The sequence below is a fragment of the Dendrobates tinctorius genome, unplaced genomic scaffold, assembly GCF_039654945.1.
Source record: "Dendrobates tinctorius isolate UK_male_01 unplaced genomic scaffold, ASM3965494v1 ptg000144l, whole genome shotgun sequence".
In the NCBI taxonomy this organism is placed as follows: Eukaryota; Metazoa; Chordata; class Amphibia; order Anura; family Dendrobatidae; genus Dendrobates; species Dendrobates tinctorius.
Genome location: NW_027361811.1, coordinates 9,256,111 through 9,282,277, shown reverse-complemented (window position 1 = coordinate 9,282,277; position 26,167 = coordinate 9,256,111). Strand labels below are relative to the sequence as shown.

The 26,167-nt window shown below is 44.9% G+C and overlaps 1 protein-coding gene across 5 annotated transcripts in view; it reads left to right on the top strand.

The window, feature by feature from the left end:
* Positions 1–26,167, top strand: part of NTRK2 (neurotrophic receptor tyrosine kinase 2) — a 468,765-nt gene that overhangs the window by 90,957 nt on the left and 351,641 nt on the right. For all 5 annotated transcript variants that reach the window (XM_073546013.1, XM_073546015.1, XM_073546014.1 and 2 more), the window contains one exon: positions 645–947. In XM_073546013.1, the coding sequence (XP_073402114.1) occupies positions 645–947 (303 nt within the window). The remainder of the gene's footprint in view (positions 1–644; positions 948–26,167) is intronic.

Genomic DNA, 26,167 nt, shown 5'->3' with positions numbered 1-26,167 from the left:
ATGAGCCATTGTCTAATATAATATTGATACATTCTAGAATTCTAGATATTAAAACTAGAAAAGGTTAAATTAAAGATATGGCACCTACCTTAGAATTAGCTCTCTGTGATGTGGTTATGACTCTTGTGCCAAGCGTTTGCGATGCTATGACATCAGTAATGTCACAATAGCATTAAGAGCTGCCCCCCCCCAGCGAGGAGAACCACAATGATCTCTAGAACAGTGGCCTTCAACCTTTGGCTCGATAGTTGTTGCCTTCATGGACAGTGGACACATTTGATCTACCCATGAGGTCTCATTATTACCTTCAAGCTTCCTGTTTAGAGAAGCAGATGTTCGGTAATTACTGCAATCGTATCTATTCAATACATCATCATATAATTTGATTTATTATTACTTTTTGTCCTGGTATGATTAGCATTTTAGTGGTTTATGGTGACAATTGTTACAACTTTCCTATAGCACGAAGCAGCTTATGATTAGGACGGCTGCCAAAGAACGGCTTTGATCTGAGTAGACCAAAGCCACTTGCTGCTTTCAAAAACTGAAAATGTTTGTGCTTTTCCTGTTATTTTACTATATCTGAGTGTTTCATTGTTCACTTACTAGTAACAAAGACAAAATCTGCTGTTTATTTATTTCAGTTCCACCAATCATCATGCAAATCGACTACCCAACTATGAACCACCACTGGTGTATTCCTTTCAGCGTGAAGGGTAACCCAATTCCTGAGCTACACTGGTTTCATGAGGGACTTGTGCTAAGTGAAACGGCTTTTATTTGGAGTAAAATTCACGAGTCAAACAACTTGAGTGAACATCATGGCTGTCTTCAACTAGATAATCCAACACATCTGAACAATGGGTTTTATACTTTACGAGCAGAGAACGAATATGGGAAGGATGAACGTACAATAATGGCACACTTTATGAAAAATCCTGGTGATGGTAAGTACAATTGACTTTTCCTATTTTTGTTATTTTTCATTTTTAGATACCTGCCAAAGTTTTTTCTGTAGCCCACAAAAAATTCGAAAGAATGTACTAAGTTCAGAATTATTTGGACAGATACAATTTTCGGAATCTAATATCTGTAAACCTTATGATGGATTTGAATCTAAGCCATCCCAACATAATTAAAGAGTATACTTTACAAAATATATGGCATTAACCGTTCAGGCATTATTGTCATTTTTTACATAGTCACTACATTTTCACATGATGAAACGTAATTGGACAATTGATATTTAAGCCATTTCATTGTCTAGTGTTGTTTAATACCTAAATTATGAGATAGTTAAGGTCTAGTGTAAAGTGTGGAATTTGTGTTTAGCTGTTCATTGTATCCTAAACCCTTATGACCGGAGCTTTTTTCGTTTAAAAAAAATTCAAAGTGCGGTGAAATTGCAAATAAGTGCAATACCACACTTTTTTTCCCCCATGTTCACTAAATGTTAAAACAGACTTGCCATTGTGATTCTCCAGGTCATTGCGAGTTCATAGACACCAAACATGTCTAGGTTATTTTTTATATAAGTGGTGAAAAAAAATTCAAATCTTTGTTAAAAAACACAAATTATGTCATTTTCAGATACCCGTAGCATCTCCATTTTTCGTGATCTCGGGTTGGGTGAGCGCTTGTTTTTTGCATGACGAGCTGACGTTTTTAATGATACCATTTTAGTGCAGATATGATCTTTTGATTGCCCCTTATTGCATTTTAATACAGTATCGCTGCAACCAATAAAAAGTAATTCTGGCGTTTTGACTTTTTTTCTCGCAACGCTGTTTAGCGATCAGGCTAATCCTTTTTTATTGATAGATTGGGCGATTCTGAATGCTGCGATACCAAATATGTGTATGTTCGATTTTTTTATTGTTTTATTTTGAATGGGGCGAAAGGGGAGTGATTTGAACTTTTATATTTTTTTATTTTTATATATTTTTCAAAACTTTTTTTACTTTTGGCATGCTTCAATAGTCTCCATGGGAGGCTAGAAGCTGCCATTACGCGATGGGCTCTGCTACATACAGGCAATGATCAGATTGTCTGCAGGTGGCGCTCATAGCAATCCATCAGTGACAACCATAGACGTCTTCAGGAGACCTCTGGTTGGCATGCCAACCTATCAGTGACCTGCGATCACGTGACGGGGTCACCGATGGGCGGATTTCTGACCCGTTGGCTGCAAGCGCGCGTTAAGTGCCGCTGTCAGAGTTTGACAGCAGCATTTAGCGGGTTAATAGCTGCGGGTAGATCACGATGATTCCACCTGCGGCTGTTCCGGGCACATGTCAGCTGTTCAAAACAATATAAATGTACCCCCGATGTCGGAAAGGGGTTAATGGTGGCACATCAGCATTCCGGTATTTTTAAACTGGAAAAAACAAAAGGCATAAAAAAGAACAGACAGCTAAATTGGATGATCATAAAATTCTCTTCTTAACAAAGACCTTTCACCACTTTGTGTGTGTTAAACTGGCCACATCATGAAATAGTTGCTGCAAAGTTGAGTAAAATTAAGGTTTTTTTTAAATATCTCCTCTTCATTTCAGAGATATTAGCATGTAAAGTTTAGCTTATCATTTACATTACAGTTCAACTGGGATCCTGTACTTCTTCCACAGTTTGAAGCAGGACACTTCCAGCTCTCACCCCCCCACACACACTGACAGCACTGCGAGATGAGATCTGATAGTGTTTGTAATGTTACTGTACATGCTTAAACTCTGCTGTATGTCTGCACAATAGCGCAGCTATATATCATTGCAAACACTTCCGGATCATATCTCACCGCAGTGTCAGCTCTGACCCTCCCACAATATTGACTGTCATGAGATGAGATCTGGAAGTGTTTTTAATGATTTGTAACTCAGCTCAACTCTATCCCTGTACAGTAGCTGCATAGATTAGTGAGGAGGGTAGGGTGTGTTCACTTTTCACCTGTATGTTTCTACCTGGTTGACATCATGCACAGGAAGAAGTGTTATGAGCTCATTTTCTGCTCCACCAGCTGGGAGTTCTCCTTCCATTCTCCCTCTGGTAGTGACAGGAGGTAGTGAGGTTAGTTTAATTGGTAATGGTCTGCCATCTGATGAGGAGGATAGTGATTGGATCTCTGGAGTATCAGACTGGATATAAGACAGCCAACGCCCTATCCTGTTGCTGGTGATTCAGTCTGTTTCTCAGGTCTTGGACTTCAGCTCTGCGCCAGTCATCTCAAGTTAAGTTTGTTTTTTGCTAATGTTCACACTTGCTCTTGTTGGTCAACTCAGTTTTTGTGTGGTCAGCCAGCCCGGCTGGGCTGTGCTGAATTTCCACTCTTATTGATCTGTATTTGCCAATTTGCCTTTTTGTCCTTTATTAGATTGGCCTCTTTTTGCTCTGTCTCAGAATATTCCAGAGTGCTGATATAGTGGGAGAAGTCTAGTGACTTCAGGGTTAATTTTGTTATCAGAAGCGTTGGACATTATTTTTGGTAGGGTTTTTTGGCAGATTGCAGACAGTATCTTTCCTTTCCTTTCCTTTCAAGTTAGTTTGGCCCCATCGTTTGCTCAGCCTATTTTTCTGCCTTTGTTTGTGTTTTCATCTTGCTTCACCATCAATACATGGGGAGGACTGTCTTTCCTTTGGGGTCTGCTCTGGGGAGTTAGTGTTCCTCTTTTCTTACTTTATGCTCATTTAGCTCTCCGGTTGTGACGAGGCATCGAGGACCACCGTAGGCATGCTCCCACGACTGCTTCTAGTTGTGTGTTAACATCAGGGCTCAGCAGTCTGCATAGTTACCAACCTCTCTGGTTTTCTGAGACTTAGCGTGTTTTGCTTTTTTCCCCCTTGGTGACCCATCATAGCAGAATCTCCAGCCATACCGCAGATTCTAGGGTACTCAAAAGCAGGAGGGAATTGTTTAGGAAAAAAAAAGGGAAAGAAAAAAAAAAGTGTCAGAATTTTTTTTTTTTTTTTATATTTTTTCCTCTTTTTCTCTGGGCCGTAGGAGGATTTTTTTTCTCCTAATGGAGATTAAGCAATTGTCTGATCATGTGGAGCAACTTGCTGCTGAAGTGCAGGGAATTTCTACCTACCTCATTCAGTTACATGTTGCTGAACCCAAGATCCCTACTCCTGATGTGTTTTCTGGGGATCGGTCTAAATTTCTGAATTTTAAGAATAATTGTAAATTATTTCTTGCCATGAAGCCTAACTCATTGGGGAGCTCTGTGCAGCAGGTTAAAATTGTCAACTCCTTGCTGCGCGGCGATCCCCAGGATTGGGCGTTTTCTCTGACACCTGAAAATCCTATTCTGACTAATGTGGTTGCATTTTTTCAGGCTCTGGGGTTGTTGTATGATGAACCTAATGCCGTTGATCAAGCTGAGAGAACCCTGTAGGCATTAAGCCAGGGTCAGGATCCTGCAGAGTTATACTGTCAAAGATTCCGAAAGTGGGCGGTCCTTACTACATGGAATGATAGTGCACTGGCAGCTCTCTTTCAGAAGGGTTTATCAGAGACCGAAAGCATGTTATGGTGGGATTTCCTGTTCCCTCTGGTCTGGATGGCTCTATGTCATTAGCCATTCAAGTTGATCGGCATTTACGTGAACGTAAGACAACACGGGAGGCGCTGCCACATTCTGAACAAATGTCTGAACCTATGCAATGTGATGGGGTGTTGTCGAGGGCGCAACGTCAGGAGTTTAGAAGGCGTAATAAGCTGTGTTTTTTCTGTGGAGACTAGTGTTGAGCATTCCGATACCGCAAGTATCGGGTATCGGCCGATACTTGCTGTATCGGAATTCCGATACCGACTTCCGATATTTTTTCAATATCGGAATTCGGCATCGGAATCGGAAGTTCAGTTGATTGACGGCCTGACGTCATCATGATGCGCGGTGTGTGCGCATCATGATGCGCCGTCATTTCGGGCCTTCCGGGGGTCTCTGCCGGCCTGCCGGGGGGCTGTGCCGGCCTGCCGGGGGGCTGTGTGGACTGCCCGGGGTCTGTACCGGCCTGCCGGGGGGCTGTGCCGGCCTGCCGGGGGGCTGTGCACCCTGTGGGGGTCTGTACCGGCCTGCCGGGGGGCTGTGTCGGCCTGCCGGGGGGCTGTGCTGATGTCCGGGGGTCTGTGCAAGCATCGTCCGATGGGACTACAAGTCCCATCGGGCGATGCCTGCTACCATGACAGTGATTGACACATTAGCCAATGATGGGACAGTAGTAGTCCCATCATCCGGCTAATGTGTTAAATGTTAAAAAAAAAAAAAAAAAAAAAAATACTACATACATACTACATGCATGCTACATACATACTACATGCTACATACATACTACATACATGCTACATACATACTACATGCATGCTACATACATACTACATGCATGCTACATACATACTACATACATACTGCATGCTACATACATACTACATACATACTACATATATACTACATGCATGCTACATACATACTACATGCTACATACATACCACATACATACTACATATATACTACATGCATGCTACATATATACTACATGCTACATACATACCACATATATACTACATACATACTACATACATGCTACATACATACTACATGCATGCTACATACATACTACATGCATGCTACATACATACTACATACATACTACATATATACTACATGCATGCTACATACATACTGCATGCTACATACATACCACATACATACTACATACATACTACATATATACTACATGCATGCTACATACATACTACATGCTACATACATACCACATACATACTACATATATACTACATGCATGCTACATACATACTACATGCTACATACATACCACATATATACTACATACATACTACATATATACTGCATGCTACATACATACTACATATATACTACATGCATGCTACATACATACTACATGCTACATACATACCACATACATACTACATACATACTACATGCTACATACATACTACATGCTACATACATACTACATATATACTACATGCATGCTACATACATACTACATATATACTACATGCATGCTACATACATACTACATACATACTACATGCTACATACATACCACATATATACTACATACATACAATACATTCATACAATACATACATAGACATACAGTACATATAACATAGAGTAACATACTTACCAATACTTGTCACATTGTTCCCCGAAGCCATTGTCGTCTACGGAATAAATATTAACATAACAAACCACAAAAATACTCACCCACGATCCGAAGCAGTCCACGAGTGTGTCCCACGACGATCTTGGGTAGAGAACTGCAGCATCAGATGATGCTGCCGTTCTCTACGGGCTGCAGGAATCCAATGACGGAAGGTAGGTATCCTTCCGCACTGTATTCCTCCGCCACTTAAAAAAAAAAAGTCCCTAGTCTCACTTTATGCCATTGCTGTGTGGGAAATTCCCACACAGCAATGGCATAAAGTGAGACTAGGGACTTTTTTTTTTTAAGTGGCGGAGGAATACAGTGCGGAAGGATACCTACCTTCCGTCATTGGATTCCTGCAGCCCGTAGAGAACGGCAGCATCATCTGATGCTGCAGTTCTCTACCCAAGATCGTCGTGGGACACACTCGTGGACTGCTTCGGATCGTGGGTGAGTATTTTTGTGGTTTGTTATGTTAATATTTATTCCGTAGACGACAATGGCTTCGGGGAACAATGTGACAAGTATTGGTAAGTATGTTACTCTATGTTATATGTACTGTATGTCTATGTATGTATTGTATGAATGTATTGTATGTATGTAGTATATATGTGGTATGTATGTAGCATGTAGTATGTATGTAGTATGTATGTAGCATGCATGTAGTATATATGTAGTATGTATGTAGCATGCATGTAGTATATATGTAGTATGTATGTAGCATGTAGTATGTATGTAGCATGTAGTATGTATGTAGTATGTATGTGGTATGTATGTAGCATGTAGTATGTATGTAGCATGCATGTAGTATATATGTAGTATGTATGTAGCATGCAGTATATATGTAGTATGTATGTAGTATATATGTGGTATGTATGTAGCATGTAGTATGTATGTAGCATGCATGTAGTATATATGTAGTATGTATGTGGTATGTATGTAGCATGTAGTATGTATGTAGCATGCATGTAGTATATATGTAGTATGTATGTAGTATGTATGTGGTATGTATGTAGCATGCAGTATGTATGTAGCATGCATGTAGTATATATGTAGTATGTGTGTAGCATGTATGTAGTATGAATGTAGCATGTATGTAGTATGCATGTTGTATGTATGTAGCATGTAATTTTTTTTTTTTTTTTTTTTTTATTTTTACATTTAACACATTAGCCGGATGATGGGACTACTACTGTCCCATCATTGGCTAATGTGTCAATCACTGTCATGGTAGCAGGCATCGCCCGATGAGACTTGTAGTCCCATCGGACGATGCCTGCACAGACCCCCGGAGCCTGCACAGCCCCCCGGCAGGCCGGCACAGCCCCCCGGCAGGCCGGCACAGCCCCCCGGCAGGCCGGCACAGCCCCCCGGCAGGCCGGCACAGCCCCCCGGAGCCTGCACAGACCACCGGCAGGCCGGCACAGACCACCGGAGCCTGCACAGACCCCCTGGCAGGCCGGCACAGCCCCCCGAAAGGCCCGTACAGACCCCAGAGAGGCTGTACAAGGGCAGGAAAGGGTTTTTCTTATTCCGATACCGGAAGTCCCATAGACTTGAATGGGACTTCCGGTATCGGAATCGGCGATACCGATACTTTTTTTAAAGATCGGCCGATACCATCCGATACGATACTTTGAAGTATCGGACGGTATCGCTCAACTCTAGTGGAGACGCCTCTCATACTATTTCTGTCTGCCCTAAACGAGAGAAACGTTTTGCACACACATTTGCTGTGGGTAGTGTACATCCTAAGTTCCTTTTGGCAATTACTTTGATCTGCTTCTTGTCCACATTTTCCACAAAGGCTTTTGTGGATTCAGGAGCAGCTCTGAATCTGATGGATTTGGACTTTGCTAAACGTTGTTGCTTGTCCATGACGCTTCTGCAGACGCCTATTCCTTTGAGGGGTATTGATGCCACTCCTTTGGCAGAGAATAAACCTCACTTTTGGACCCAGGTGATAATGCGAGTCGCCCCAGACCACCAAGAAAATTGTAAATTTTTGGTTCTGCATAATTTACATGATACTATTGTTCTGGGTTTCCCCTGGTTGCAAACTCATAACCCAGTTTTGGATTGGAAATCTGTGTCTGTGGAGAGTTGGGGTTGTCAGTGTGTTCCTAGGGATGCTCCTGTTTTCTCCACGTCTCCTCAGTCTCATGATATTCTTGATTATCTGGCTGATTTCTCTGATGTATTTAGTGATAGTAAGTCTGCTCTTTGCCTCCTCATAGACGTTATGACTGTGCAATTGAGTTGATGCCTGGGTGTAAATTTCCCAAGGGTCGGCTTTTTAACTTATCTGTACCCGAACATGATGCTGTGCGATTCTATATTAAGGAGTCGTTGGAGAAGGGTCATATTAGACCATCCTTGTCGCCTTTGGGCGCTAGTTTTTTTTTTTTGTGGCTAAGAAAGATGGTTCATTAAGACCGTGTATTGATTATCGTTCCCTTAACAAGATGACGGTTAAATATCAGTACCCGTTACCTCTGATGTCTGATTTATTTTCCAGAGTTAAGAGTGCCTGCTGGTTTACTAAGCTTGACCTCAGCGGGGCGTATAATCTTATTCGCATCAAGCACGGGGATGAATGGAAGACAGCGTTTAATACTCCGGAGGGACATTTTGAATACCTGGTGATGCCTTTTGGGCTCTCCAATGCCCCTTCTGTCTTCCATTCCTTTATGAATTATATTTTTTGAGACTTTGTAGATAAGTTTTTGATCATCTATCTGGATGATATTTTGATCTTTTCTAGTGATTGGGATTCCCATGTGGAACATGTCCGGACTGTGTTCTGGATTTTGAGGGAGAATTCCCTGTTTGTTAAGGGATCGAAATGCCTCTTTGGTGTACAGAGGATTTCATTTTTGGGATTTGTCTTGTCTCCATCGACTATTGAAATGGACCCGGCCAAGGTACAGGCCATTTATGATTGGGTTCAGCCTACTTCTTTGAAGGCTCTCCAGAAGTTTTTGGGTTTTGCTAATTTCTATCGTAAATTTATAGGTAATTTTTCTAGTATTGTCAAACCACTGACTGATCTGACCAATAAGGGAGCTGATGTGCTGAATTGGTCTCCTGAGGCTGTCTCAGCATTTCAGGAGCTTAAGCGGAGATTTACTTAAGCTCCAGTTCTACGGCAACCTGATGTCTCACTTCTATTTCAAGTGGAGGTAGACGCTTCTGAGATTGGTGCAGGAGCTGTTTTGTCCCAAAAGGATACTGTGATTTCTAAGATGAATCCCTGTGCCTTCTTTTCTCGAAAGTTCTCCCCATCTGAACGCAACTATGACGTGGGGAATCGGGAATTGTTGGCCATGAAATGGGCATTTGAGGAGTGGAGACATTGGTTGGAGGGAGCTAGACATCAATTTGTGGTCCTCACCGATCACAAGAATCTGATTTATCTGGAGTCGGCTAAACGCTTGAATCCTAGACAGGCTAGATGGGGCTTGTTTTTCACACTTTTTAATTTTGTGGTCTCTTTTCTTCCGGTCACTAAGAATGTTAAGGCAGACGCCCTTTCTAGGAGTTTCTTTGCTGATTCTCTTAATGTGACTGAGCCTACTACTAGCCTAGGTGAGGTGGTAGTTCTTTCTGCCATTTCACCTGATTTGAGACGCGCCCTGGAGGAATTTCAGGAAGATAAACCTGAGCGTTGCCCTATGGGAAGATTGTATGTTCCTGACCAGTGGAGAAAGAGAGTGATGTCTGAAGTCCATTGCTCTGCATTGGCTGGTCATCCAGGTATTTTTGGTACCAGAGATTTGGTGAGTCGGTCGTTTTGGTGGCCTGCCTTGTCTCGTGATGTCAGGATTTTTGTACAGTCCTGTGGGACTTGTTCTCGGTCTAAACCCTGTTCTCGTTCTAGTGGGTTGCTGATGCCCCTGCCGGTGCCCAGGAGGCCATGGACCCATATCTCAATGGATTTTATTTCTGATCTTCCTGTCTCTCAGAGCATGACTGTTATCTGGGTGATTTGTGATAAATTTAGGAAAATGGTCCATCTCGTACCACTCCCAAAGTTGCCATCTTCCGCTGAGTTGGTACCCTTGTTTTTACAACAGGTGGTTCGGTTACACGGGATTCCTGAGAACATTGTGTCTGATAGAGGGGTCCAGTTTGTTTCCAGATTTTGGAAAGCCTTATGTTCCAATTTGAGGAATTCAGTTATCCTTCTCCTCCACGTTTCATCCCCAGACCAATGAGCAGACTGAGAGAACAAACCAGACCTTGGAGTCTTTTTTAAGATGTTTTATATCTGCTGATCAAGATGATTGGGTCTCATTTTTGCCCTTGGCTGAACAATAGAGCTAGTTTTGCCACTTTGATGTCACCCTTTTTCTGTAATTTTGGGTTTCATCCTCGATTCTCTTCAGGACAAGTGAAATCTTCGACCTGCCCAGGTGTGGACACTGTGGTTGTGAGAATGCAGCATATATGGGACCAAGTAGTGGATAAGTTGTCACTCTCTCAGGAAAAGGCCCAGCATTTTTCCAACCGGCATAGGACCAATGGTCCCCGGTTTAAAGTGGGTGATATGGTTTGGTTGACGTCTAAGAATATTCCTATGAAAGTTGCATCTCCAAAATTGAAGCCAAGAGTTATTGGTAGAGTTGAGCGACTTTTGGTTTTTTAGGGTCGAGTTTCGTGAAACCCGACTTTTCCAAAAGTCGGGTCGAGCAAGATCGTCCGATTATAGGGAAAAGTCGGGGTCGTCCCGAAACACGAAACCCAATGTAAGTCAATGGGGAATAAAAGTCGGTAGTGAGAGGAGGACAGGAAAAACACCTACAGTGCCCATTTGAATGCCAAAAGCATCAATTCTTCTTACTTAAGCTTGTCAACCTTAATTAACTTCATAATACAAGTTACGCACTGAAAAATGGGGGTTATTTGGCTAAAGTTGTGAGGGGGTAGGGCTGGCTCCAGGTTTTCATGTGCCCTGGGCGAAAGAGCGTCCCACCTGATAAAATTCACGCAGAAGCTATGGGACCCGCTTCAGTTTGCCTATAAGGAGAATCGTTCGGCAAACGACACTGTCAATCTGGCACTGAAGTACATTTTGGATCATACAGATGAACGGCACTCATATGTCCGGATTCTTTTCATGGACTTTAGCTCAGCGTTCAATACCATTGATCCGAATTTACTTCATAAGAAAATGGTAGCTCTTTGAGTCCCTCTCAACTTATGCTTGTGGATTTATAACTTCCTGACAGCCAGGATACAGAGTGTAAAAGTTGGACCATTCACTTCAGACACCTTGGTCACAAACATCGGGGCACCTCAGGGGTGTGTTTTGTCCCCGTTACTGTTTTCTCTCTATACGAATGATTGCATCTCTTCAGCAGACTCAGTAAAAATCTTGAAATTTGCCGATGATATGACACTGATTGGTCTCGTCAGGGGAAATGCTGAAGACTTGTATCGGAGTGAGGTGGAAAGAATATGTGACTGGTGTAAAGCCAATAATCTTGTACTCAACACTAAAAAAACTGCTGAGATGGTTGTGGATTTTAGGAAAGATCAACATGAGATACTTCCAATCTACATCCATGACGAAGTGGTTCTTAGGGTCACAGAGACCAAATTCCTTGGTGTTATCATCTCTCATGATCTTAAATGGGGGAAAAACGTGGATGCTGTTATAAGAAAAGCACAACAGAGGATGTTCTTCCTGCGTCAGCTGAAAAGATATGGTTTGTCTAAGAATCTGCTGATCTTATTCTTTAATGCTGTCATCAGATCTGTGATTTGTTCCTCTCTGATAGTCTGGTATGGGGGAGCCACTGCGCATGACAAACTCCGCTTACAAAGGACTTTCAGAACAGCAGAGAGAATTATAGGCTCCCCCCTGCCTAAAATCCAGGATCTTTATGATAAGAGTATTCGATCCCACGCATTGAAAATTTCATCCGATCCCTCTCACCCGGGACACTCCTCATTCCAACTACTCCCTTCAGGACGTCGCTTCAGAGTCCCCAAATGCAGTACCAACCGCCATATGAACAGCTTCTATCCACTCTCTGTTCAACAATTAAATCGTCATGTGTAGACTATATACTGTATCTGTCTTGTTAGATGTTACTTGTTGTATCTGTTGTTATATATTATGTTGCCTCTTTGCCACAAAGAATTCCTTGTATATATGTAATATGTACTTGGCGATAATAATAAATTTGATTTGATTTGAATTTGATTTGATTTAACACATACCACAACTCATCATGCTCCGATACGGCAGAGAAATAGCGGTATAGTACAATGAAAAATACTTCACTTTTTACATCTCATGACGAGGCCCATCTATTTCTCCATACAGAATCATTGGTCCCATATAATGTTTGAAATAGTATATGATGAGCTCCACATAATGCTACAGTATATGTTGGTCCCCATGGATGAAGCTCCACTGTCTTATGGGCCCAAATAATGCTCCAAACATAATGGGCCCCATTTCTAATGCTCTAGTGTATAATGGGCCCTGTAAATGCTGCTCCAGTGTCTGATGTCCACCTTTGGAATGTTCCAGTGTATGGTGGGCCCCATCTATCATTCTCCAGAGTATAGTGCTCCCCAAAAATTGCTGTCCCAACATTGAAAACAATGAAATAAGTCTCCTCGCTAGGGAATCCCTGTACTAGTCTGGACTCCTCGTCGTCCCCATCTTCCATCTCACTGCACAGTATTTCAACCTTGCAAGTGCTGTGATCCTGAGCAAGCAGGGGGGGCCCACTCGTTGGCGACGGCACTGGCACAGGGCCCCTGATAGTACGGTGGTGTGTCTGATGGCGGGTGGGCCGAACCTGCACTTTCATCTGCAGCTTCCTCTTTGTCACCGTGTAAGATGGAACTGTATATGGGAAGGGTAACCTGAGTTTCATCAGGGTCAGATTCAGGCCGGGTAGCGTGCGAGGGGAATGTAGTGGTCTGGGTCAATGTACCAGCAGATTCATCGAGCAGTGGCTGGGCATCAGTGCACTTGTGTCGCCCCCAGGAGTACGGTCGCCACAGTGGCATTACCTTCCTCCTAGGGAGTGTGATGTCATGCTTGGGAGCAATGAAGGATCTCTCTAGCAGGTTAACTGATTGGGCGGCGTTATTCCCACGAGTCATGACCCTCCAAACAGCGTTCATGAAGGCAGTGTTTGTTTTACGTGGGCAGTATGGTTGCAAAGCTGAACCTTAAAGGAATGTCCAGAAGGGCACCACCAGGAGTGGAGCCTACTGCGTAATTTGACTCAACACGGGCAACCTCAACCATGCCAGCTACAGAACAGATGCACACATTGCAAGCTTAATTACATTAACGAACGAGACTCCGTCATGCCCCGCGGTCCGAGTCCGGCTTACTAGAGGGACACGTGAGGCTCTGGCACATGAGATTGGCCAATAACTGGTGTGTCATGCCCTTACATGTCCGTGGCTGCATGTGCGCTACACTGAAAAGGCCAGCGTTTGTCGCTTACAGGTGCAGATAACCCGCTGAACAACGTTAGTGATGGGGATCACTGATTACAATTATTACCCGCGAACGATGATTTCCCAGTAAGTGCAGGTCAACCGCAGTTCCGGAATTAGGCCTAACCGTCATTCCTGAAAAAATTAAAAACTTACGTGTGCAAACCATAGGTGCTGTAGCTTGCTTAACAGCTCGCCAGCCGTTCTCACGCCCAGTATGGATTACACGTGATTGCACAAAGGTGAGAAAGGGTACCGTATCCCCAGATAACATGTATGGATAGCGTACACATTCAAAATATATGTCTATACATCAGGAGGCAGGCTCAGACGGTGTTAGGCCCAGTATGGATTGCACGTGATTGCACAAAGGTTAGAAAGGGTACCGTATCCCCGGAAAACATGTATGGATAGCGTACACATTCAAAATATATGTCTATACATCAGGAGGCAGGCTCAGACGGTGTTAGGCCCAGTATGGATTGCACAAAGGTTAGAAAGGGTACCGTATCCCCGGATAACATGTATGGATAGCGTACACATTCAAAATATATGTCTATACAGCAGGAGGCAGGCTCAGACGGTGTTAGGCCCAGTATGGATTGCACGTGATTGCACAAAGGTTAGAAAGGGTACCGTATCCCCGGATAACATGTATGGATAGCGTACACATTCAAAATATATGTCTATACATCAGGAGGCAGGCTCAGACGGTGTTAGGCCCAGTATGGATTGCACGTGATTGCACAAAGGTTAGAAAGGGTACCGTATCCCTGGATAACATGTATGGATAGCGTACACATTCAAAATATATGTCTATACATCAGGAGGCAGGCTCAGATGGTGTCAGGCACAGTATGGATTTGACGGCCCAGATTACACAGCGGAGGAGCAGGGAGAGGTAAAGATTGCAAATGCTGGGGCCCTGCCCAAGCAAGGGGGGCCCACTCGTGGGCGTCGGTACTTGCACTGGGCCCCTCATAGTACAGCGGTGTGTTTGACGGCGGGTGTGCACCACCACCGTCAGAGACACTTGATTGCACTATGAGGGACCCTGTGCCAGTGCCCGCGCCCAAGAGTCAGCCTACCCACCTGTCCAGGGCAACGGCACTCGCACGGTGTCGTGCGCTAGGTGGTGACCCCGGCCATGGGGGGGGAGGCAGCACAGTTAGGGAGTTTTAGAAAGTGGCATATGTTGATGTTGGACATTCAGCTGATGCAAAAGGCGAAATAGGTGAAGTCCCAGGAAGAGGTGGACCAAAGCAAGCCATTTTTCTGTCACCCTATGTGTCATCAGGGGAAGGTGGGACAAAATCCTTGGAAACCCATGCATGGTTCATTTTAATGAAGGTTAGATCATCCACATTTTGGGTTGACAGACGGGTCCTTTTTTCTGTCAGGATTGATCCAGCTGCACTGAAGACTCTTTCCGATAGCACACTTGCAGCTGGGCAAGCGAGCTCCTGTAAGGCATATTGGGCCAATTCAGGCCAGGGGTCCAGCTTAGCGGCCCAATAGTCAAAGGGGAATGACCTGTGTGGGAGAACATCGATATGGGAGGAAAAGTAGTTTGTAACCATAGTTGACAACTGCTGTCTCCTGTCACTTTCCATCGATGCAGTATTACCAGTTGTGTGAGCGGTATTTGAAAAATCAGTCCACAACATTGTCATGAAACCCCTGTCTCCAACGCCACTTCTGCTGTGTGCACCACGAACACCTCTGCCAAGCTGCCCCCGGCCCGTACGGCTCGTGTGAGAACCATCACCGCTGCTGTGTGCTGGGAATGCCTCAAGCAACCGATTTACCAGAGTTGCTTGTTTATTAGCCAATATTAGGTCAAGGTTCTCCTGTGGCATGATGTTTTGTAATTTGCCTTTATAGCGTGGATCCAAGATGCTGGCCAACCAGTAGTCGTCATCGTTCATCATTTTGACAATGCGGGGGTCCCTTTTTAGGATCTGCAAGGCATAATCTGACATGTGGGCCAATGTTCCCGGTGTCAATGATGCACTGCGAGTGCTGAGTGGAGGAGCACTTTCTGGCAAATCCACATCCCTCCAGTCACGCACAAACCCTGTACCAGACCTTGCCACGCCAACATTTTCACTTGCCCCACGAGATGCATCCTCCTCCCCTAAGTAATCATCCTCATCATCATCCTCCTCCTCCTCTTCTTCCTCCACCTCGTCCAGGAGAGGTCCCTGAGCAGACAATGGCTGAATGTCATCAAGGATTCCCTCCTCCTCTTCCTCCTCATCAACATTGGCTGCAGACGCCTGCTCCTTAAGGTGCGTCAAAGTTTGCATGAGCAGACGCATAAGTGGGATGCTCATGCTTAGGATAGCGTCGTCTGCACTTACCAGCCGTGTGCATTCCTCAAAACACTGAAGGACTTTACAGAGGTCTTTCAGCTTCGACCACTGCACACCTGTCAACTCCATGTCTGCTCTCAAAGTGCCTGGCCGTGTATCCTCCCACAAATGCATTATGGCCTGCCTCTGCTCGCACAGCCGCTCCACCATGTGCAGGGTGGAGTTCCACCTTGTTGCAATGTCGATAATGAGGCGGTGGTTGGGAAGGTGGAGCAATCGCTGCAGCTTCTGTATACGAACGGAGTGTACAGGCGACCGGCGGATGTGCGCGCACAGTCTTCGCACCTTCTGGAGCAGGGCTGTTAACTCCGGATAATTTTTGAGGAAGCACTGCACCACCAGGTTCAAGGTGTGAGCCAAGCAAGGTATGTGGCTGAGTTTTGAAAGGGCTAGTTATCACTAACTACCTTGCCTGCCTCAAGATGTACACTGCCCAGCCATGACTCAGTTTGTCGCTTCAAGTACTCGGCCAGCACCTCGGCGGTGTGTCTGTTGCCCAAACACATCATCTGCAACACAGCCTGCTGACGCTTTCCACTAGCTGCTCGATAGGGGGACACATCGTGTGCAACAGTGGCAGCTGCAGATGGAGTGCTCGTACGACTGCGCTCTGTGGACGAGCTTTCGCTTCTGGAGGAGGAGGAGGAGGAGGGTCGAACGCCTACAGCCAACTGTTTCCTATACCGTGGGCTAGGCAGCACTGTCCCACCACCGCTGTCCCCTGTGGACCCTGCATCCACCACATTAACCCAGTGCGCAGTGATGGACACGTAACGGCCCTGGCCATGCCGACTGGACCATGCATCAGTTGTGAGGTGCACCTTTCCGCTCACTGACTGCTTGAGTGCATGGACAATGCGGTCTTTCACATGATGGTGGAGGGCTGGGATGGCTTTGCGAGAGAAGAAGTGGCGACTGGGTAGGTCATAGCGTGGTACTGCATAGGCCATGAGTTCGCGGAAAGCTGTGCTTTCCACCAACCGAAAGGGCATCATCTCAAACGAGATTAGTTTGGCAATGTGGGCGTTCAAACCCAGTGTACGCGGATGAGAGACTGAGTACTTTCTTGACCTACTCATAGTGTCTGGGAGGGTGAGCTGGACTTGAGAGCTGCATATGGTGGAAGTAGCGGTGGACAGGGCGGACTGAGAGAGGGTTGATGATGGTGATGGAGTTGGTGTTCTTTCTGATGGCCTAGAATCAGTCTTTCGTTGATATAACAGTGGGATTCCCTGACTGCTGTGGCCTTGCAACGACACCTCAACATTTGCTGCTGTGCTAACCGGTGGGCTTATAGTGGGGGAAACAATGTACCGTTGCTGACTACTTTCGTTGTGATCAGTTGCACATGTGGCACTTGAGGTTTGGTGTTGTGTCCACGCTTGCAAGTGCATGCTGGTTAAATGTCTAAGCATGCAACTGGTATTCAAATTTTTCAGATTTTTCCCTCGGCTAAAGGTCTTTGCGCACTTCTTACAGATAACCTTGGCCTGATCATGAGGATTTTGTTCAAAAAAGTGCCACACTGCACTCTTCCTACTTTGGCAGACATTTTGCGGCCTAGCACGCTGTGATCTTTTGACCCTCTGGACAAGCTGTCCAGCAACTATTTTGATGTTTGGAACCTGCCTTTGGAGTGCTCCGGGCCTGCCAGATAACAGCTGTTGCGATGTCGATGTCTGCTGTGGATGCTCCTCATCTGAGCTATTGGAAGCAGCACCCTCTTCCCCCAATGGATGCCAATCTGGGTCAACAACTGGGTCATCCATCACCTCCTCTTCTATGTCATGTGCACCTTCCTCTGTGTCACCGTGTATGGTGGTATAGTGTGCGGGAAGGGGCACCTGAGTCTCATCAGGGTCAGAATCTGGCTCTGTACACTGCGAGGACAATGTAGTGCTCTGAGTGAATGTACCAGCAGAATCATCCATCAGCGGCTGTGCATCAGTGCACTCCATGTCAGATTCATCTTGGCCTGGGTAATTCACCATTTCACTTGATAATCCAGGCATGGTATGTGAAAACAGCTCCATGGAGTAATCAGTACTATGGCCTGCGTCATCCTTCAATCTTGGTTGGGGTGAAGGACACAAGGAAAGGTGTGGTTCATGAACATGAGCCTCCAATGACGACTCAGTGCTTTTACTTTTTACAACTGAAGAAGAGGAGGCGATAGAGCTGGAGGCTGAGTCAGCAATGTAAGACAAAACTTTTTCCTGATGCTCTGGCTTTAAAAGCGGTTTGCCAACTCCTAGAAAACTAAGCGTTCGAGGCCTTATGTAGCCAGACGATGACGCAGGCTCAACACCTCCTGCATTCGGTCCTATTTTGCTCTTGCTACTACCATCAGATCCACCACCAACACCATCATTACCAGCTGCCAACCCCCACCCAATTCCACGGCCTCTTCCACCAGCCTTCCTCATTTTTGGTAGAAATGTAGACAAAATCCAACAAACTATATAGTAATGTAAAACAAGGTACAAGGTGTCTATAGGACAGGGGAGATTTTGAATTTCTGCAGACACTTGTGGACACTGGACACTTATGGATTGTGTGAGGCCCACTGATATCTGAACGCTATGTGACAGGCTCGATGGCACAGCTGTGACCAAAGTGACTAGAGGATAAAGGAGATTTTGAATTTCTGCACACACTTGTGGACACTGGACACTTTTGGATTGTGTGAGGCCCACTGATATCTGAGCGCTATGTGACAGGCTCGATGGCACAGCTGTGACCAAAGTGACTAGAGGATAAGGGAGATTTTGAATTTCTGCAGACACTTGTGGACACTGGACACTTTTGGATTGTGTGAGGCCCAATGAATATCTGAGCGCTATGTGACAGGCTCGATGGCACAGCTGTGACCAAAGTGACGGGAGGATAAGGGAGATTTTTAATTTCTGCAGACACTTGTGGACACTGGACACTTTTGGATTGTGTGAGGCCCACTGATATCTGAGCGCTATGTCACAGGCTCGATGGCACAGCTGTGACAAAAGTGACGAGAGGATAAGGGAGATTTTGAATTTCTGCAGACACTTGTGGACACTGGACACTTTTGGATTGTGTGAGGCCCACTGATATCTGAGCGCTATGTCACAGGCTCGATGGCACAGCTGTGACAAAAGTGACTAGAGGATAAGGGAGATTGGATTGCTTTTAAAAAAGCAGTTTGCAGAGCAGTGGGTAAACAGCAATGCCAGCCTGTCAGGAAGCCTTAAAAGGCAGCCCAACAACCAACACCACTGATACACCACAATATAGCCTCCCCTTGCACTGCACACACAGTGACTGGTGTGTTGTGCAGGCCAAATCGCTAGCAGCAGAAGCAGTTTTTTTTTCTTCTCAGCAGGACAAAAAAAAAAATTGGGATTGCTTTTAAAAAAGCAGTTTGCGGAGCAGTGGGTAAACAGCAATGCAGGAATGTCAGGAAGCCTTAGAAGGCAGCCCAACAACCAACACCACTGATACACCACTATATAGCCTCCCCTTGCACTGCACAGTGACTGGTGTGTGGTACAGGCAAAATCGCTAGCAGCAGAAGCAGTTTTTGGTGTCTTCTTCCCTGCCTAACGCTCTCCCTACAAAATCATCATCAGCAGCAGCTCTCCCTATTCTGAGATCAGCATGAGTAACATGGCGGTCGGCCTGCACGCCCTTTTATACCCCCTGTGACGCCCCCCAAAGCAAGCCAATCACTTGCATGCCCTTCTGAAGGATGGTGGTGACCCGTGCCTATGTCATCACGTTGCCCACAGTGTCCGTGGATCCTGATTGGCTGAAAAAGAGCGCAAAACAAACTTTTGAAACGCGACTTTGGCGCGTAAGTCGCCGACCTCGTGGCCGACCTCATCCTAGGGTCGGGTTTCGTTTCATGAAACCCGACTTTGCCAAAAGTCGGCGACTTTTGAATTTTTTCGACCCGTTTCGCTCAACTCTAGTTATTGGACCTTATAATATTTTGGAGATTCTTAATCCTGTCTCTTTTCGGTTGGCTCTTCCAGTTACGTTCAAAATCCATAACGTATTTCACAAATCACTGTTGAAGAGGTTTGTTGAGCCAGTAGTTCCTGTGGCGGCTCCTCCTGACCCTGTTTTGGTTAAAGGCAATGTGGAATATGAGGTAGAGAAAATATTGGATTCTCGCTTGGTCAGACGGGGACTCCAGTATTTGGTCAAATGGAAGGGTTATGGCCAGGAGGATAATTCTTGGGTCTCTGCCTCGGATATTCATGCCGATAGATTGGTTCGTGCTTTTCACCGGGCCCATCCTGATCGGCCTGGTGGCGTGCATGAGGGTTCGGTGACCCCTGCTCAAGGGGGGGTACTGTTATGAGCTCATTTTCTGCTCCACCAGCTGGGAGTTCTCCTTCTGTTCTCCCTCTGGTAGTGACAGGAGGTAGTGAGGTTTGTTTAATTGGTAATGATCTGCCATCTGACGAGGAGGATAGTGATTGGATCTCCGGAGTATCAGACTGGATATAAGACAGCCAGCGCCCTATCCTCTTGCTGGTGATTCAGTCTGTTTCTCAGGTCTTGGACTTCAGCTCTGCGCCAGTCATCTCAAGTTAAGTTTGTTTTTTTGCTAATGTTCACACTTGCTCTTGTTGGTCAACTCAGTTTTTGTACTCTTATTGATCTGTATTTGCCAATTTGCCTTTTTGACCTTTATTAGATTGGCCTCTTTTTGCTCTGTCTCAGAATATTCCAGAGTGCTGATATAGTGGGAGAAGTCTAGTGACTTCAGGGTTAATTTTGTTATCAGAAGTGTTGGACATTATTTTTGGTAGGGTTTTTTGGCAGATTGCAGACAGTATCTTTCCTTTCCTGTCCTTAAAAGTTAGTTTGGCCCCATCGTTTGCTCAGCCTATTTTTCTGCCTTTGTTTGTGTTTTCATCTTGCTTCACCGTCAATACATGTGGGGGGCTGTCTTTCCTTTGGGGTCTGCTCTGGGGAGTTAGTTTTCCTCTTTTCTTACTTTAGGCTTATTTAGCTCTCCGGTTGTGACGAGGCATCCAGGACCACCGTAGGCACGCTCCACGACTGCTTCTAGTTGTGTGTTAAGATCAGGGCTCAGCAGTCTGCATAGTTACCAACCTCTCTGGTTTTCTAGACTTAGCGTGTTTTGCTTTTTTCCTCCTCGGTGACCCATCATAACAAAGAAGTAAACGCTCTAAGAGAAGATTTTTTATAACACTCAGTACTAGTAGAACTTAGCATAAATTATAATCTAAATTTTACAAGCTTATATTTTCGCAACAGAGAGCAGAACTAAAAATTATGATTTACTCAGTTCTGCAGCAACTATTCCATGATGTGGCTAGTTTAGCATTCTCAAAAGATCCTTTTGAAAGAGATGGGGATAGTATAACAATGTCAAAGTCTACAATCAAGAGACATATTCATGATTATCTTAAGATGCAAGCAACTAGTAGCACTCAAGAACAGGAAGGTCAGATTAGGCTATGCTAGAAAATATGTAAAAAGCCACCCAGTTTTGTAACACGTTGCTATGGGCAGAAGAAACCAAAATTAACTTGCATCAGAATGATGAGAAATAAACACTATGGAGAGGGAAAGGAAAAACTCATCACATCATCTGTCAAACATGGTGGAGGAGTCAGTGTTATGGCATGGGCATTAATGGCTGCCAGACATGATTAAGAATAGAAGTAGTAGGATTAATTTTAAAGTGTAAAGATCCATACATGCTACTTCAAATGCTGTAGAACTGATATTACAGTCCATCATAGTAAAGATAAATAATAACAAAACATACCACAAAAGCAACCCTGCAGCATCCAAGCTAAAAAAAATGGAATATTCTTCCTGACTTGATCTCAATGTGATTTAACATACATTTCATTTACTGATGTTTATTATGCATTGAGGTCTGTCTAAAACCAAAGCATAATAAATAGAGTGGAGGGAAGACATTAAAAAAAGAATAAAATATTGTACTCACCTCACCCCTCACTGTCCTCCTGTCTCAGCTTCCTGTCCATTCCTCACCTCATTGCTTCTGGTTTCCTGATACTGAATTGTAACTACACATATCAATGCATTATTATATTTTAAATGGTTACTCTTAATCTTATAATTAGAATGGCAAGAGTTTGCAAAAACAAGCAACTTTGCAATTCACTTGATATTAATAATCCTCTTCATTCTCAAGAACAAGGAATTTTTAATTTTATAGTATTCTAGTATTCTGTTTCTTGCCTAAGTTACAGACAGACTGCAGAAATGGCCGGTCTCGTAAACAAAGAGCGCAGCACTCGAATACTCTTTGCTATAGAGCCTGCAAGTGTTGCTCTGAAGCTGGCCTGATGAATGGATCTGGTCAGCATTAGTGCCACTGCTTTCTTTCAATACTGCAGAGACAAAGATGATGCTGCTTGCGTCAGTACCATGTCGCTGGTCTGAACTGTCAATCATCAAGAGCGTATTGCCCCCTGTCAAGCAAAAACCTAGTAGGCAGGAGAGCTGTATGCTACTGGAGATATATGTTGAGAACAGCCCTTTAACCCCTTCAAAGCCCTCAAAACTGAAACGCCAACATTTTGCTGGATTCATGAAATGGAACCACAAAAAAAAGTAGCAAATTCAATTTGTTTGGAACCATGTCACTCATCTTTACAGAAGACAAAGTTGAAGGCAGAAAAGCCCACAAGCAGCAAATAATGACGGCTACAATAAAGACCTGGATAATTTAAAGAGAGAACTCAGTAAGAGTCCAAGACTTTAACACTAGAGATGAGCTGATCAATCCGCAGAGGATTGAATTCAAGTCGATGAAAAAAAATTAAAATGAAAATAAAAACTGCCCAATCAACATTTCCCACATCATTTCAGCATTCGAGAACAAGCTTCCTCATAATTGCCTGCAGCTATGACATTTTATCGATTATCATACCTTGTATTGTGATGGGCAGTATCTGGGTGTCATGCCTCTGGCTTCCATCCAGCGATTCTGTGCTCTTCTGTCGGTGTCTCTGTCCGCTGTGCTATAGCAGGTTCTGTCGCTGTCCGGGTGCAGATTACCTTTTGACTTTGTCCATTCCTTTCGGACAGCAGGTGTTTTTCATTTGTTATATAGCCTGTCCTATCATTGCAGGTGCTTCTATTTAAACCTCACACCTGCTGGTCTCCTCTGCTGGTGATACTCTTTAGTAAATTCTGCTTGGAGTTCTGTTCCTACATCTGGGTATCTAGGCCAGTCAGATAAGTGGACTGCTGGTGTTTATTTCTTACACTGCACTTTAGGAGGTACGAGATACACTTGACAACCTTTCAGGCAGCCAGGTCCAGGTTGTCATTTTTATTTTTTCCTACAGGTGTTATCCAGATTGTGCTAAAGCCTCTAGGGCCTGCGTTACTTGATACTAGTCTGTACAGTAACCGGGTGGGGTTTGTGCAATTTTTTCATAGTTAGTTTCTTTTTCCTTGTATTTACTACCATGTGTGCATAACATTGGGTCATCAGTTATCAGAAGTTCCCAATGTAGCACAATTTGTATAGCAGAGTTGTAAGGTCTTATGGTCAGTAGAGTCCACACTCTCTTGCCTGTAGAGTGTTAGCTCTTATGATAGTAAGGCCCACTGTCTCTTCTGTAGAGTGTAAGCTGTTATGGTCAGCGGGGGTCATCTCTCTCACCTTAACAGTATAAGCTCTTATGGTCAGCGGTGTCCTCTCTCACCTTAAGAGTATAAGCTCTTATGATCAGTGGGATCAACTCTCTCTTGCCTGTAGAGTGTTAGCTCCTATGATCAGCAAGGTACACTCTCCCTCTCTTCAGTAGAGTATAATATCTTATAGTCTGCGGGGTCCTCTCTCTTTCTTTCTATCTCTCTCTCTCTTGAAGAGTGTTAGTTCTTATGATCAGCAAGGTCCACTCTTTTTCTTCTGCAGAGTGTAATTGTCATGATCCCAGTGCAGGTTTTGACCTGCACGTCAGGGGTTAATGTCTTGAGCTCAGTGCAGGCTGTGACCTGCACACCTGGGGTTAATTATTGTGGCCTCCCTTTGGTTCAGGCAGAGCTTTTTATTGCCCTGAGATACTCCAATACCTGTCAGTTATACTTTTGCCTTTGGCCGAGTGTTGTGACCCTTGTGTGCCTGTTCGTTGTCTTATAGCTTGCTTATATGGTTCTGATCCGGTTCTGTCCCCCGTTGTGAGTTTGTCTGTTGATTCTGTACTGTATATCTGCTTCTCTGGTTTCTGACTTCTTGGCTACGTCTTGACTATCCATTCTGTCTTGCCCTTTGGTAATTGTCGTGCTATCTCGTGCTTTGACCCCGGCCTGATCTGGTTTATTTCCCTGTCTATGCCTATTAGTAACTTTGTTTCATAGTTACCATTCTAGGAGTTTTCACGCAGCTCCTAACTCTCGAGAGTTTAGGCCACGCCCCCAGCAGTCACATGCTTCAGGTCCTGTGGGTCTGAAGCACGCATCTTCTCTGCTACTGCCCGCTCCACAGGTATCTCTGAGCACAGGTTGTCTTACTCAGGACACGCGCACTGGCTCAGTGAGCAAGTGCAGTGCTGTGTTCCTGACATTATAACTGACCGTGAACTTTTTTTTTCTCTCCTCACTTCTGCAGCATGTACCCAATGCATGCCTTATCTGAGCAGGTGAAACGCTTGACTCAGTCGCTGCAGAAGCTAAGTTTGGAACACCAAGCTCTGGCCCAGTCCCAAAGGCAGGTTGCGGACTCGGTTCAGGCGGTGCTTTCCGCAGGCCTTCAGCAGGTGGGGAATAGAGATGTCATTTTAGTCCCACCCGAATCCCCAGTTAAGTTACCAGATACGTTTGCTGGTGACAAAAATGAATTTAGAGCGCTTAAAGAGAGATGTAAGCTCCTTTTCTCCTTGAGACCCCGCTCCTCTGGGGATGAGAAACAGAGGGTGGGGGTAGTTATGTCCTTCCTTAGGGGGTCCCCACAAGCCTGGGCATTTTCTCTTTCCTCTTCTGCCCCAGAGAGAATGACTGTGGATGCATTTTTTGAGGCCTTAGGACTTATTTACGATGAGCCACATAGAGTGCGTTTGGCTGAGGACAAGGTGATGAGTGTCTGTCAGGGGAAGCACTCGGCCGAGTGGTTCTGTTCTGAATTTAGGTGTTGGGCAGCTGAGGTTTCTTGGAGTGATGCTGCCCTTCGGGGGCTGTTCCGTAAAGGCCTGTGTGAACGTCTGAAGGATGCCCTGGCACTCCATCCTCCACCTGACTCCCTGGAGGATGCCATGACCCAAGCGGTTTGCATGGATCGCAGACTGCGGGCAAGAGGTGTTATGCAACTTGAAACATCATTATTCTCCAGTGGAGTTGAGACGCGGACTCCTCCGGTAGCTATGGAGCTGAGCGCTGTCACCTGTGATGAGAAGGAAAGAAGACGCCGCCGGGAGAAGCAGTTGTGCTTCTATTGTGGGGAATCTGGACATTGGAAGAAGGACTGCCCCTCCTGTCCGTCATCCTCCAATGTGGCAGGAAACAACTAGGTCTGGGTAGTAGTCGAGGAGGCTACCCAGACCTTCAGGTACCTTTTTCCTCACTTGCAAAAATTGTGCTTCGGGTGGAACTGGAACTTTGTGATGGTCCGGTTCAGACTACCGCCTTTGTTGACTGTGGCTCTGCTGTTAACCTGATTGATGCCCGGATTATGACTCTTAATAAGATAGGGACAGTCAGGCTTCAGGATCCTGTTAAACTTATGGCAATTAACTCGTTCTCTCTTACCCGGGACGGTATCTGTTTCAGGTCTGAACTTTTTTCTCTGAAAGTGGGTTCCACTGATGTGGAAAAATGAACTTGTCTTGTGTTAGATAACTTGCCTGCAGGACTGGTACTGGGGATGCCTTGGCTACAATGCCATAATCCTACCATTGATTGGGTGATGGGGGAGATCACTCAATGGGGAAGTAAAGATAAGTGTTGTAACCTGGGGCCTTTTGTTAACTCTGTTAAAACCGTATCTGTGTCGTCTGTCGGTCTGGAAGGTATTCCGGAGTACCTGAAGGATTTCGAAGACGTGTTTTCCGAAAGTGAGGCTGAGGCGCTGCCACCACATAGACCCTACGATTGTGCCATTGATTTAGTACCCGGAGCCAAGTTACCTAAGGCTC